The sequence below is a fragment of the Aphelocoma coerulescens genome, chromosome 3 (genome assembly GCF_041296385.1).
Source record: "Aphelocoma coerulescens isolate FSJ_1873_10779 chromosome 3, UR_Acoe_1.0, whole genome shotgun sequence".
Taxonomy (NCBI): Eukaryota; Metazoa; Chordata; class Aves; order Passeriformes; family Corvidae; genus Aphelocoma; species Aphelocoma coerulescens.
Window position 1 is genome coordinate 8924366 of NC_091016.1, and position 15345 is coordinate 8939710.

General features: G+C 40.2%; 1 protein-coding gene across 4 annotated transcripts in view; it reads left to right on the top strand.

Moving 5' to 3' along the window:
* Positions 1–9883, top strand: part of MACROD2 (mono-ADP ribosylhydrolase 2) — an 893560-nt gene extending 883677 nt beyond the window's left edge. For all 4 annotated transcript variants that reach the window (XM_069009015.1, XM_069009018.1, XM_069009017.1 and 1 more), the window contains 2 exons: positions 4758–4826; positions 6669–9883. In XM_069009015.1, the coding sequence (XP_068865116.1) occupies positions 4758–4819 (62 nt within the window). In that variant the 3' untranslated portion in view covers positions 4820–4826; positions 6669–9883. The remainder of the gene's footprint in view (positions 1–4757; positions 4827–6668) is intronic.
* Positions 9884–15345: the final 5462 nt, after the last annotated feature.

Genomic DNA, 15345 nt, shown 5'->3' on the forward strand with positions numbered 1-15345 from the left:
AGTCAGAAGATATTTCTGAAAATTTCTGTGCTAGGGTCCAGGTTCATCAAGGGGGAAGTGTTTGGCAGTATAACCACTCTGAACTTGATAGTTAGTCTCATTCTAGGTCAGCTCTGATTTCCTTTCCTCCTCCTTCAGTGTCCATGTATAGGTCAGTCTGGTAACCGTTCTCTCACTAGGACTTTTACTGTTAATAAAACAGCCACAATTTTATTGACCCAACAGCAGTTCCAGTCAGGTTTGTGGACATAATCAACCCAAAATTCCTGACTTGGAAATTACATTCCTCCAACATTGACCTCAGTGAGCTGATGACCTATCTCTGTGGCAAATTCCGGCAAGGGCTGAGAACTAGGAAGCTACTCAAAATCTTCAGTGTGTAACATCCTTGTAAACAAAAAAATAATTGACCTTCTTGATTTATCCTGTGTGTAAAGAAATAGTGGCAGGAATCAGCATACTGGTGCTTAGGTTTTGGCAAGGCAGACCCTTTATCACTTGTCTTGGTCAGTTCTTGGAGCGTAACAGAGCTACATACAGGGTTTTTTTGGGTTTTACGCAAAGGGGCTTTTTTAGTGCCCCAAACAGCAGTGGGTTTGGGACTGGGGGTCCAATCCTCATTTTAAACCCATAGACTCCTCTCTGTAGTGAAGGCTATTTTTTAACTCTTTCTTTAACCTCCTCAACATTGCCATAATATAAATTGAAGGCACACTTTTTAACATCTCAAAGACAAACCAATTATATTCTTTTTGCTATTACATGAAGAATCTGGTGTTGATTTCCTTTCTCTGATGTCAGATTGTGCTGCAGCATTTGAATTAGTGACTGATTATATCCTGGCCTGTAACAAAGTTTCCAAGCACAGGAAAAGAAAGTGTGCATAATGAATTTTCTTTTTTAAAAAAATACTAGAGATTATGCTATTACTAGTAGAAGTGCAGAATAAAGCCAAAGCAGCCTTCTTGACTCATCCTTTGAACAAACAAACCCAAAAGTCATAGCGCATTAAAACATTTGAATTGTGAATCCATGGGATAGTTTGGGCTGCTTAGTGAAAACAAATCCAAATTTACTAAAGGAATATCTTAAGGGATTTCTGGGCTGGAAAGGAAAGCAATTGCATAGCTGTTTTAACATGTGCCACAGGACAGGACAGCAGGATCAGCTAGTGGTTTCCGAAATGAGGATCTTGATAGGTTTCTCTGTTTCAAATCTTGCTTGTCTTGTAGGGTCTTCTGCATATGACTCATTTTGTACCTTCCTTTTCTTTGAACTTTCTAAGGTATATGAAAGGACAGGAAAAGGGTGTTTGCTTAGGCTGCCAAAAAGTGCTTCGCTTGTCAGGCAAATCTTTGTTTCTAGACAGCTTGAGTTGCTATTAGGATTATATTACAGGATGTTTTTCCTTGTGGACATATACTGCATGTTTAAAAAAAAAAAAAAAAGAGAGAGGAAGGATCAAACTCATTCCTTTTGACAGTAATTTTTATGTAAATTGCCTATTTCTTTCTCTGGTCTTCTTTCCACCCCAGAAGATCTTATTGCTTCACAGCTGAAAGCACAAGCATATATCACTGCATCCCCCTTGGCAGCCTAGCTCTTGTGGTTTAATTTCATGTACAATGGCACAGTGAAAAGTGCATTAGAGATGCAGAGTTTAGACAGCTTAGGTGGATTTCGATATTGGTTCATGCAGTGGGCAGGTCAATGAAAGTGATAAATATTTGAGAAATTACTATTATTTGAAACCTGAGCTTGATTCTCCATCAGGAAAACTGTCAGAAGGTGCATCTGTAGCCTGGACAGGGCCGTGTGCACAGACACATAGTCCTGCCTGTTTCCATCAGCCCCCAGAGCAAAGACCCCTGGATATTAAATTTCTTGTACCCAGGAGAGATTTGCTGATTCTTTTTTTTTTTTTAATGATGGCAAACCCCACCTTTGGTGATTGGGTTCTTAGATGGCATTTCCCTGACAGCAGCCTTCTTTTTCTTTCTTTTTTTTTTTTCATTATTTTTTCTTTGTCCCTTTCTTTTTCTTTCTTTCTTTTTTTCTTTTTTTTCTTTATACCACCAAAGCTGTAGAGACTACTAAGGCAGTTTTTAGTTTCCAGCTGGTATTAGTCAGATCAAACGTTTCACAATGGGGTGAATCACCTTTTTTATTTCAAGCCCGTGGAAAGCTGCATCCTGATTTAAATCAACACACTAGTATTTTGGTGTCATCTGCTGTCCAGGCCTATGGCATAATATCCTGGGCTAAAGAAATGCACTCACTCTCTTACAGAAGACTGTTACTTGGCTCTCCAAGTCTCCCATTTGACTATCTTCTCCACATAGATGCTGTGCTGTCACTCCTGGCTAGCTGACCTTTCAGCACATAGCTGTCTTGCAGGGATGAGGAATAATGCTGCACTGCCAAAGCACATCCCCCAGGTCAGCAGCAACGGCAGTGCTGTGAGGGATGGGAATTATTTGCTGGGTTATTTCTTCTCCTCTTGGAAGGAACTTTCTTGCTTTTGGGGGAGAAATCCCTGCCTGGTCATCATTTGAGAGCTGATAGTTTTGGCCCCCAACAGCTCAAAATTTAAGAAATACCAGACAGAGAATGTCCACATCCATCACACAGAGATGTCTATTTCTGGCGTAAAAAGCCATCCATGAAGGTGCAGAAGGAGGTGCAGGTAAAACTGAATTTAGGAGACATGCACCTCTTTGCACTCCAGGTGCTTCTCTGAGTTGTTGGATGATGTAGCATATGATGGGGAGGTGCCACAAGACTGCTAAAGTGAATTAGCAGTTTAATACCTCTAAAAACCTTGTTTACTGGGGAGAAGTCCCATTTCGGCTTGTGAGGCGATTGTAGATGTAGAACACCCAGGGCTAATGATGCCATTCTGACACCATCTCATGCTGAGAGGCACCAAGGACTGTGCGTCACATCCCCACCATACCTGGTGGCAGTTCTTCCATGTGTTCTTGTGCTATGTGCTTCACTGCTGTGTTGTTTTCTGGCTAAACAGAGAGAATTTTGTGGGTGGCCCCATAGTGGCAAATGGTGGGGTTCACTCAGTGGTCTGCAGAAGCCTATCCTTCAGTCAGACCTTCCTGTCCCTACTAGAGCTCATGCAAAGAGCCAAGTTCAGTCACACACAGGAAGAAGTTCAGCTGGGATGCTGACAGAGCCTAATCACAGGTTCCAAGTCCAGATTTATTTTGCAGGAGGCTTCTGTAGAACATGAGTGAAGGCGGACAGTATTTTCAACAAATAACTGCCAGTGAAGCTGTCCAGCATAATGAGGCTGGGAGAGGATGCTGTTGTCAGTATGCAGCAGCCTTCCTTCAGTGATTTTTTTATTAAGCATCCTGTCTTTGCTATGCAAATATGGTAAAGAACACATGCTTGCTAAATGTGATACACATCAGAGCTCTGTAATCAGGAGAAGATACTTTTCTTATTATTCATCACATACATCCTGGAAGCCATTACAGTATTTGCTCTGCATATGGATGATTTATATGAATAATTTACAAATAATTCATCAAAACCCTAACAGGTACATTGACATGATATTGATTCAGAAAAGAGATCATACTGCCTGACTGGAAGTAGCATCGTTATTGATTTGGGTTTTTTTTCCTTCCTCTCTCCCATCTTACCTTAATTTCCAAATCTTCTACTCATGTTTGAGGTTTTTTCCTGTCACCCAAGTCAAATGACTTGTAATCTGCAGGTGATACCACAACACAAAGCAAGGCTAAAGAAAGAAAAAAATGGTTTTAATAAAAATGGCTTCGTTCAAATTCAGTGCAGAATACTAGGTAATAGTCTTAAAACTGCAGGTATTTATGTTTAGCCTCGCAACCAATCATACCTGCCATAGTTTAGATGATAGTTTTGACAAATGTCATGGTGAAGTGAGTTTAAGCCTTCTATTTAATTTTTTTCGGGGTTTTTTTTTGTTTTTTTGGTTTGTTTTTTTGGTTTGGTTTTTTTTTGGTTTTTTTTTTTTGTAATTTTAAGTGAAAATAAGGTTGGCTTTGTAAATGGATCCTACACTAACAAACCATTATTGTAGGAGTATAGCAACATTGCCTCTAAATCCTCCCCTAGGTTCCAGCAATTTGCAGTTCAAGAACTTCAGGAAGCAGCATCTCTGTAACTGAGACAGCATCAAAAGTGTCACAGCTTGACTCCTGCAATTTAGGGACATGGTTTTAGTGGCACTTGGTAGTGTTAGGTTTTTGGCTGGACTCAGAGATCTTAAGGGTCTTTTTCCAACCTAAATTATTCTATTTTTCTATGGAAGTGGATCTGTGTTCATCCTATGGCTCAACCCTGAGATTTGAGTCTGAGGATCAAGACCACTTAGTCCAGCAAAATTCTGTATCACTCTTTGGCAATACCCATATCTCTGCCTGTGGCCTACAGAGAGAGATGAAGGTCATTATGACCTTGAGCTGGACTCCTTGGTTGGGTGCCAAAGTCAGACTGGATGGATGTGGACCAAAGAGAAAATCTAGAGTCAGAGGCTTGCATTTCTAGTGATGCTAAAGCCTGCATCCTTGCAGGACTGTTTGTCATGTTGTCCAGGGAACTCCAGGTTAGGATGGGTCCCCTAAGAGACCTACTCAATGACTTAAGAGATTTCTTAATGCAATGTCCCTTTTGGTTTAGAGGCAGTTATTACTCCACATGATAAACTTAACGAGTATCATTAATAGAGTCTAATGATCATCTCATTTCTTTTTCAGCTGAAGTGAATAGTCAAGTTGAAAGCATAAACGATCAAATGGAAACAGAGTGGAAAGCTTAAGTAACAGGTAAGATCTTTACAACTATTTTTTCTCCCCTATTTTTCCATACAATTTCTGTATGAAAACTTGCTTTAAAAGCACCTGAATTAAAGTTAAAATTTACTAAACTTAAAAAATAAAAAATAGGAAGTCAGAATACAAAGGATGTCTAATATGGCCCATATTTCATCATAAAAAGAAAGACTTGATTTGTCAAGCAAATATTATAGCTGCAATCTGCAGCTGTAATGGGTTTAGGTAGTGCATGGTCTTAGATCATCAGAGGGCAAAACAGCACTGAGATAAGGAACAGAAGAATAACTGACCAAACAATTTTTGGCATTGCTTTGGAAAATGACAAGCAATTTATATTGGTTGGAACCAAGCTCAATTCTGTATGAGCTGTGTTCTGGGAACAAAAGGGTCACATCATAAGGGGTTTGTTGCCCTTGGCTCTCCAGTACCTAAAGTCTCTTCAGCAATACCACTGAAAAACAAGCCAAAGTCAGAGAGCTACCTTCTGGAGCTCTGCTGCCTTTTGGAGGTTTTTTTTTGCTTTACACACTACATGATAGTGCTGTGGCTGGAGCAGTGGTAGTTGTCGAGGCAGTGTTTTTCATAAGCACAAACAGCATTTCCTCTAGACTAAAATGAATAATGTAGTGGGAAGACAGAAGTCCAAGGCTCTTCAGTAACAAAAAGAAGCAGTAGCCATTTCTCCCTCAGAAGTAGTTTTCAGTGCACACTGCTTCCTTTGGTGTAGGGTTTTTGAGAAATACCAGTATCATCAACAGCAACATGCTGTATTTATCCTTGTAATGGGGTTTTATGTACCACAAGAGCAAGCTATACAGTGGAGGCAGCTGTAACACAGGGGTTTAAAACACAAGGTCTTATTACTGAATTAGTGACTCTTGGTCCTTATCAGCATACAGGTGATGTGCTACTATACTGCTGGAGTGAGAAGTAGCCCTGATGGTGTCCCGTTTAAAAAGTACTGAAGTAAAAATAGGATGCACCCTCAAAATACTAATTAAAGTACAGTGTCCATAACTCTTCCTCCCCCTCCCATAGCTTCTTGTTCAATCAGAAAAAGAGGAAATAATGAAATCCTTAAGTTAAAAATACATCAATATGTTAATATCCTTCCTCTGTTTAAAGAAATTTATTTGAATACTACACTTTTCATGTAGCCCTTAAGAAGTCTGTGTCTCATGCTTCATTTTCCCATAGAAATTATTATCTGTGAATGTTTACGGCTGGAGTAATTTTTGCTCAAGAATTAGCAATCAATTAATAAATCTCTTCAGTTCCACTGCAATATGTGGCTTTGCAGGCACCTTTCTGATGCAAAGGGGGCAGATCCTGGGCACACCATGTCTTGCTCAGCAGTTCAATGGCATGCACAGGATTAGAAGCAGTCATCAAATTCATTGCAACTCTCTGTCAAAGTCATCCTAACTCCATTGCTACTGTTTTAATTACTAAGAGCAATCCCCAGGGTGGATTGATCAGCCTGTTAAGCTTCAGAGAATCTCACATGGGTCTTTTTGGAGTCAAGGAGGTCCATGCACTTGCTATTTTTTGTACTTTAATGTGTTGTTTGTGTCACCAAAGTACCTGCCAGAGCTGGGGGTCTCTGGTATCAAGCTGGTGCTTGATGGTGCTCTGGAAAACCAAGACACCCTGATAAGCATAGATAATTTGCTCACCCAATATTAGCTGTTATATATAAGCTGTGTCACACACACACATTGGACAAAAAAAAAGAAACTGTAGGCATCTGTTGCTGGAAACATGAGACCTGGGTTCTGTTCAGACATTTGAAAATTTTACTGTTTTTTTCCACTTTTCTCTCCACTGCTGTAGTGAAGGAAGGATGCAGGAGAGGAGAGACCCAAGGAAACCCTGCGGGAAGGCACTGACATCCTACAGCATCATTCTTGGCCGAAAAGAGCACACAGAGAAGATCAGTGGGTTGGGGGGGGCGGGGCAGCTTTTGAGGGAATGAGTCTTTGCTTTAATTTCTCTTTGTTCTTCGTTCCATTTCATTCTGTAAGCCTGTTGGAAAGAATCATAACTTCCCAGGTCTAATGATGTTTTGCAATTAACATTTACAACAGTTTCTTCTGAAATGTGAGTCCTTCGCTTATACAGGGTCTCTTTTCCTCCTGCATCATACCATCAGTAGCCTCTTTCTGGGCCCACCCCTTTTCTAGCATCTTCATCTTCTTTCCCGTGATCAGCCTATGCTGTGCCATGTCCTCACATGTGAATAACACATGTGGCCTCAAACAGCCAGCACCCCAAATCCAACCTCCTTTTTCCAGTTAGTTCTGCACATCTCAAAACCAGTGCTGTAAGTACGACCTTTGGGTACAGGTAGGCAACAGACATTTCCTCTATGCTGGAAAGACTGTGCATTCGAGGCATCTTTAAATACAGCTCCTGGCTTTAATAGCTTCACACAGCAGCTTTTGTGAACCCTCATTACATTTTCCACTGCATATGCATGAATTTTAATTTTTTTTAAAAAAGCTATTAACAGTTATTTGAATGTCTCTCCATATGTCACTTGTTCTGCCAGCAAATGCTGCACTGAAATTTGTAGAAAAGGAGCAAAAGGTTTCCATGTACATTTCCCAAAGGTGCTGTAACCAAAACAGACAGAAAATACACTGGATGGAAGAGCACACAACCTGTGTCCATAGTGGGATGTGCTACAAATTGTATTCTAAAGAGCTGCTAAGAATAATTTGATTGTTTTAAGCAAAGTAATTGATTCTAATTTGATCATTTTAGGAAAAATAATTGATTATGGTTTTTTCTTTCTCCCCAAATACTCCTGAATCATAGAATAGATATTTAATATTTGGCCAGAAAAAGAAAGTTTAAAAAAAGGTAGACATATCTCTATCCTTCTGTAATCTGGGTTCATCCCAGCTAGAGTAGTTTCGATGATAAATCCTGTGCTGGAGTAAAAGGAAGTCAAGGGGGACCCAAGCGTACCTTACATGGGCTACAACAGTCAGTGCTTGTTAATTCGAAAGGGTGTCAAGGAGAAACAATGATTAGAAAGGAAAACAGGAAAAGCATCAGATTACACACATAGAGTACAGCCCCTAGAAAGGCAGCCCCCCCACACACACCTCCCCTTCTCTGTGGGATTCCAGCATGTTTGCTTGAGGTGGGATCAGAAACGTATTTCTGTGTGCTGCCTCCAGTGGTATATTCACCCAGGTGTGACTAGTGCCAGAGAGGCTCTTAAGGAGCTTCTTCATCACCTGGAGTGGATGCACAACTCCAAATTGGATTGATTGTAGGAGTAAATGAGTTAATGTAAGCCTATGAATTAGTTTGAGAATTTTGCTAACATTACCTATAGTTGATAACTACAGTTCCTCTGGCTCTTTTTCTCTCCAAATACCCTTGAAAGGACTCCTTGTTCCCTTTGAGGTGCCTCTGATGCTTTCCTTTCCCATCCATGGGGTCATGCTTGACAGAACATGTCTTTTGGGATGTGGACTTTTCTGCATGGTCCCTTGTGTTTCTGTGTATTTTCCATACTGGGTTATTATGATTGAAACAGGCTGTCATAATAGGTAGGTCAGGAGTAGATAAATACATCAGGAGGATGGTATAACTGTGATAACTTCAACAGACTATCCAGTCCCCTGAATGTACTGCTGTACCTGTTTTGATCGTGCTTCCCCATGGGCAACATTAACATTAGCCATGAATCAGATGTCCCTCTTTTTTCAGCAACTTTGGTTTTAGCAAGGGAGCCAAAGGGACAGCCCCACTTTGGAGAGGATGGATGGAGGCTGGATGCTGAAGTGTGATCATTCAGAAGGAGATAAAGATTCCTTAAATGTCTTGTGAAGACTGACTAGCAGTTAAAGAAAAAAATTAGCTGCAAAGATGCATCATATTAGGCACCCTCTAGCCCCTGACAGTAATTTCATTTTGCTTTTTATTTAACCTTGGTAGACAATAGTGAGTCCTCGAAACAACCATTTGCCCAATGATGTGTCAGCAAGGCATGAATTCCAGAAAGTGTAAAGCAAGGAAACCTATGACTAGATTAAGTCCTTACTGTACTATTTGCAGCCTTGTTTATATCTGTCTTCCTTTGGCTTGGTTTTGGTTTGAGTTGTTGGCATTTTTCACTACTCATAAAGTGAGTATACTTTGGCAGCATGAGTTCTCAGCTGTGTTAATAATAGTCCATGCAGTCAGTCTCTGATGTTCTTCCGGAGATGCAGAAAAGTAACAAGCTGGTTTTGTAGAAGAGCAAGCGTTAGATGGAGAATCACTGGTATTTATGTCAAGGATTTTGGTTTAAACTCAAAATGTATTCACAGTAGGTGGCATAAAGGAAGTAGCAGCCTTTGGGTGCTGATGTTTGCATTCAACGTAAGAGGCTCTGCTTGATTGTTGTTTCTCCTGTGTCTGAAAGTGCTCACCCCTACCATTAGGCATGATATTCCTCAGGCTGGTGACTGCTCCCATGATGACATCCAAAGGTAATACTTAGACGTAGTCTGTAATAATGGGTCACAGCAGCTACTTGTCACTCTTTCTATAAAGCACTGAGAAAGCCTCTCTGAATTAACACTGTTCTGCTTTAGGACTTGAATGAAATTGTATTTAAAAAAAAATAAGAGTTTTCTCTATATGCAGTGCATGCTGGCTTTGCTTTTAAAATTACAAAATTTAACAGAGTATGTGGATCTATTTTCTCGGGGAATAGGGATTTTTATCATTTTATTCATCCAGGATTTGCCTTACCCAGACATTTGTGATATAAGTTTTAAAAAAGTGTAAAAATCTAAAAAGGTAATTTTCTTGACCAAAAAATATGTTTTTACTTAAATGCAAAGAAATGTAGAATGTTGCTTGCAAAATGTCTTCTAATAGATGGTCTAGCAGTTCTATGGGTTAACATAGGCCTTTTTTGTTACTTTGTCATTTACATGATGAACCCGAGTCTCATTACTTTCCTTGTAACTTAAAGAACCGATGCCTTCATACTACCTTGTTAAAGCAAAGTGTTAATAAAGCTTGTCCTGAAGACAAGGCAATGCCACTCCCGTGTTTATTACCTCCTCACCATGCCAATGGTGCAGAGGTCATTTTGGTTGTCCATGAAGGACATTTAAGTTTGGATGTGCCATCCGCAACACCTGCAGCTAGATCCTCACTAAAATTTGTAATTTGGCGGATTCTTGTAAGAACCAGATGCCTCCTGGCAGGGGGATTTTTAGAAGATTTTGAAGCTCAAAGGGGAAAAAGTGTCTTGGCTGGTCCCATTGCTGCACAAGAGATGTTACAAAAAGTGTCCTGTTGCACTAAATCCCAGCATCTGTTATCTGTCAAAGAATATTCCATATATATGGAGTATAATACTCCACAGGTATAATAGAGAATTATGTATGCTAGATGTTATCAGTCCTTTCTACCATCACTTATTTAAAAAATGGATAGGTAGAGAATACTTCAAAAATCGCAAAAGTGGCTTTTTTTCTTCCCATGGGACCAACATAGCTGAACTGTGTGTACTGACCCAGCCTTACTCTTCTCAACCAAGGCTTTAAGTGAGGGAGTTGGCTGTGTGGGTTCAACACTCTGCAAGAAATGGCTTCCTTCTCTGAAATTTCACCTTTCCTTGCATGCAACCCTTGGACTGCCAAGTGGAAGAGGACAAGGTATAGGAGATGCATGGCAGTAGGGAATGTCTGCCTTTTTGCTGGATGCAGGCCCCAAATGTATATATGGTCTGAGCTAACCTAAGAGAGATAAATACCAGCAATAGCTGTGATTCTCACTGGCTTCAGCTGTTTTCACTTTATTTCCAGAACTGTACAGCAGTGGAGGTACCTACTTTACCCACGCTGTAGCCTTTTTCTGCTGCAACAGTGTGTGTGTTTAAAGGGAGAACAAATTGCCTTCTTAGCTAGGAGAAAGTACTGTCCATCCCACTCTTCTTGACTGGCACAACTTCCAGTCCTCCATGCCTTTGGAGTATGAAGAAGAGCATGTGTTTGAAGTGGCACAGATCCTCATAGAGATGGATATTTTTCCAAATGATGTGGATTAGGAGAGTCATCTTGACAGATTTCTAAACAAGCACTGAAAGGGAAGGTGTTAAAGTGGTGGATTTGTGCCTGGGAAAGTGTTTTGTGGAGATGATTACATTAGATGTCAATCTACATCTACAGAAACAGAGGCCCAATTACCAATTTCCCTAATCCGTTTCTCAGTCTCCAAGAGAAATTGGGTTACCTTTCAGGATTTCCATGTGAATCTCCTCAGAGGGTTACATGTATGCTTTAAATTGGCTTTAATTCCTCTTCCTAGCCCTCTCACACAGCAGCTTCTGAAGGGGTCATTATGACCTTGGTCTATTTGTAAGGTAAAAACTCTGCTTTGGGATTTTAATTAGTCCTGGGGTTGGGCTTTTTTTCTCTTTTTTTACTGAAGTAAAATGTCCAGAGACATTTAAATACCCTAATTTCTCATTCCACTAGAATTATCAGCAGCTCCTTAAAGTAAATGTCAAATCACTATTAATTGTTTCAAAATTCACTGATAAAATATTTATCATAATGAATTCTTTCAGAAAAAAAAAAAAAAAAAAAGAAAACCAAAAAGATTACTGATGACACCACAGATGGTGGAGGAGGTACTCGGGGAGGCTGCTCCATCTGGTGGCAGCTCAGGGCTCGTGGTTTGGGAGTGTACCTCTATTTGCATTACACAGGTGACATTTTCCTCCAGTTGAACCTTGTTGAGCATCATCCGCTCCTTGGTAGAAGTACGTAAGTCCATGCGCTTGGTTGATGTTGGAAAACATGGTTGGCATTTGGCACTAGACACACTTCACCTATTAAAAATAGTCACCAAGATCTTCCTGGTTTTCCCCAGGAAGAAATGGAACAAGCTTTTATAAACAATTTCCAGTGCAAGTCTGTAACAGTGCTGCCACTGGCTGTTGCAGATGCCAGGGAGCCTCTTTGGTCTGTGCTCTGTACTTCCCAGTCCTACTTATTTCACAGCAGTTTCCAAGCACCTGCTTGGTAGAAGTGTCCTTCTGGATGGGAAATGTAAGCCTAAATTATAAGATTTTAATATATTTTTAAACTATATCCCAACAGCAAGTCAGGAAATTAGTTTTGAAATAAAAGCAGAAACAGAGAAGGAAAGATCAAATCACAAGACAGTTGAAACAAGCAGCAGAGACCCACAAATCCAGAAGCACACAAATGGGCACCATGAAATTAAAAATCCCTTCTCTGTGCAGTGACTCAGAGCACCTCCACACCAGAGCAGGGTGTGTTTATTTTTTTTCCACAGAAAAGGAAAATGAGCGTCCAGGTGCTGAGGAGACACTGCTTACCTCTTTCCCTCAGCCAAAACAATTTTTATGCAGTATATATTCTGTATTTACTAGAAACTATATATAGCAGATGATGGGTAGTTAATGTGTTTCAGACCATATAGTGTATATTATTATATACTGTATGTGTACTATACCTAATTTAATTAGATAAAATGTGTGCTCTTTAGAAAATGCATTAGATCAAACTTGGGTTTATATAATCCCTAAACACATGTAAAAGCTGTAACAAAGTCAATATATGCATACAAAGTATTTTGTATTACATAAACTAAACCATCTAGATATCATCTAACATGGAGATAATACATACCAGCAGTCTACTACAAATACTGTGGTTTAGACCACATATTATAGATAACATATAAACTATATAATATTTAATATTCAATGTAAATGTAGCTACATATACACTAACACAATAGTGGTACTTTATATAGGATAAATGTAACTTGGGATATAGCTGCACACAACTGAACACTCTATATTATGTAGTATATAATCCCTATGCTATAATATTCCATTGTATACTACTCCTTTATATCATATATTGTATTTGTGTCATACCATATAGAAATTATGTCATACTACAGTTTGTCTAGTAAATGTCACTAGCAAGATACAATACATTACACAATGAAACATAATATAATAAATCTTACACTACACATGGTACTTACTGTAAACACAACACATGTTTATATTACATGATGCATTATACAGTAATTAAGTTTTAGTATAGACTGTATTTTATATCTTGTATATATCTATTGGACATTATGTCATTGTAGTGGTTTTTTGGCAGTAAATCCATTTAGTGAAATTGAACAAAATTCATTTTTGCTCCTATTATGTAGGATCTATCATGTCCCAAAGACAACTCCAAGAATAGCTATATATGCAATCCACATGTATAACATAGAATACGTAATAATGTACACTGGATGTTATTGAGGAACTTTATATCAGAACAATATTATGATGTGGGGGCAGGAGTCAGAGAACAGGACTCTGTGGTGAAGTTGATTTCTATCATGAGCTAAAAACAGAAACTGAATTTTTAAAAACCATGATAACAAGAAGCACTTCTGAGTGCTGTTTAGTTGCTGTTTCTAGACAAGCCTAGTAAAAACTGTAAAATAGAAAAAGTAGAGTTTAATTTCAGAAAAAATAATAAAGGCTGCAGTCCCCTCTGCTTTTACCCTGCCATACAGTGGAAGGCTGACAAAACTTGTGATAAAGATAAAACATTCTGACAGACCTACAAACTTGTTTCTTTTCCTGATGCAAAGGGGGCCCTGGATGATGTTTTGGTTCGTTTTTTCCACTTGACTATATTAATACACAATTGGATGTGGGGAAAACTAACGTTTTTTAGCCCAGTGAGCACTGAAGCAGCTCTGGAGCTTGAGCTAGCCACCCACTAATCCTATGTCAGAGCCAAAGGCTCTGAAAGAACAGCCATTGTCCAAAGTTCAGGCCAACTTTTCATCAGGATGCTGGAGAATTGGAGGGGGAGGAAGATGGGGATATAGCTGTGTGCTTGGGAAGAGGAGGCAATGATAGACAGTGGCAGACAGAGACTTTGATCCAGCTGTGGAGAGCACGTGGCAGCCCCAGCAGTGTGACCCCAAAGAGAAAACACAATTTTAAAACCCAAACAAACAAAACCAAAAATAAACAAAAACAAATAAACAAAACCCAAACATTTAAAAAAAAAAACCCAACCAAAACCACAACACAAAACTACTTTTATTTAGCCAAAAAGAGATATGGAGCTGTGAGCAATGAAAATGCCTCCTGCTGTTTTAGCCTTGCTGTGGATGGAGAGAATAGGACTGAGATAAAGCATTGCCGCCTTTGCTTCAGCAGAATTACCCAATTCATGAGCCTTTTTTTTTTCTACTGACAGAGACAACCTGCTAGACCTTCCCTGCAATGACTGGCCTTGTATGTCAAGCAATGGAAACTACTTCTGCTAAAACTCTGACTTGCATTGCTGAACCTCGAGGAAAAGACTTAAAGATGGGTTATGCTTTTGGGGTTGGTGCCTTCCCAAAAATGCCTAAAAGAATAATAGTGCCATAGGAAAGCAGAAGCTCCCATGGGGAGTTCGGAAGGGGTTGTAGGCAGCAAATGCCTGTTTTGGTCTACCACTGCTACAGAGCACACCCCTCTTAAGCCCCCTATCCCTAGGGACCTACTCAGAAGAGATGATGTCCCAAAGACATCTGCAAATCCTGGGCTGCCTCTGTGATGCTGGGCTGCCACGATCCTCTGGTCCTCATCGTGAGCCTGAGCTTCTGGTAGCTGGCACCTTATTCAAGCCAATATGAAAAGAAAAGCCTATCTCACAGACACTCAGTCAACACAACCCAATACTCACTGTCTACAGTCAGCTTAAACTAAAACCAACCTTAAACAAACCACTTGTTTCAGTTAAGGTGCAGCACCTGTTATGATCCAGTTTTAAGGTTCTTAGAAATGCCTCTGCCCAAATTAAGGTGCAAACGAGACCATATGCCAGTGACAATAGTAAGGGTTTTATTTGATGGTAAATATGAGAGAGAGAGAGAGAGAGAAAGAGAGAAAGAGAGAGAGAAAGAGAGAGAGAGAGAGAGAGAAAGAGAGAGAGAAAGAGAGAGAGAGAGAAAGAGAGAAAGAGAGAAAGAGAGAGAGAAAGAGAGAGAGAGAGAGAAAGAGAGAAAGAAAGAAAGAGAGAGAGAAAGAGGAAGGAAGGAAGGAAGGAAGGAAGGAAGGAAGGAAGGAAGGAAGGAAGGAAGGAAGGAAGGAAGGCAGGAAGGCAGGCAGGCAGGCAGGCAGGCAGGCAGGAAGGCAGGCAGGCAGGCAGGAAGGCAGGCAGGAAGGCAGGAAGGAAGGCAGGAAGGAAGGCAGGAAGGAAGGAAGGAAGGCAGGAAGGAAGGCAGGAAGGAAGGAAGGAAGGAAGGAAGGAAGGAAGGAAGGAAGGAAGGAAGGAAGGAAGGAAGGAAGGAAGGAAGGAAGGAAGGAAGGAAGGAAGGAAGGAAGGAAGGAAGGAAGGAAGGAAGGAAGGAAGGAAGGAAGGAAGGAAGGAAGGAAGGAAGGAAGGAAGGAAGGAAGGAAGGAAGGAGTAGAAAATAGGTGGGGGGACAGAAAGAGTGACAGGGA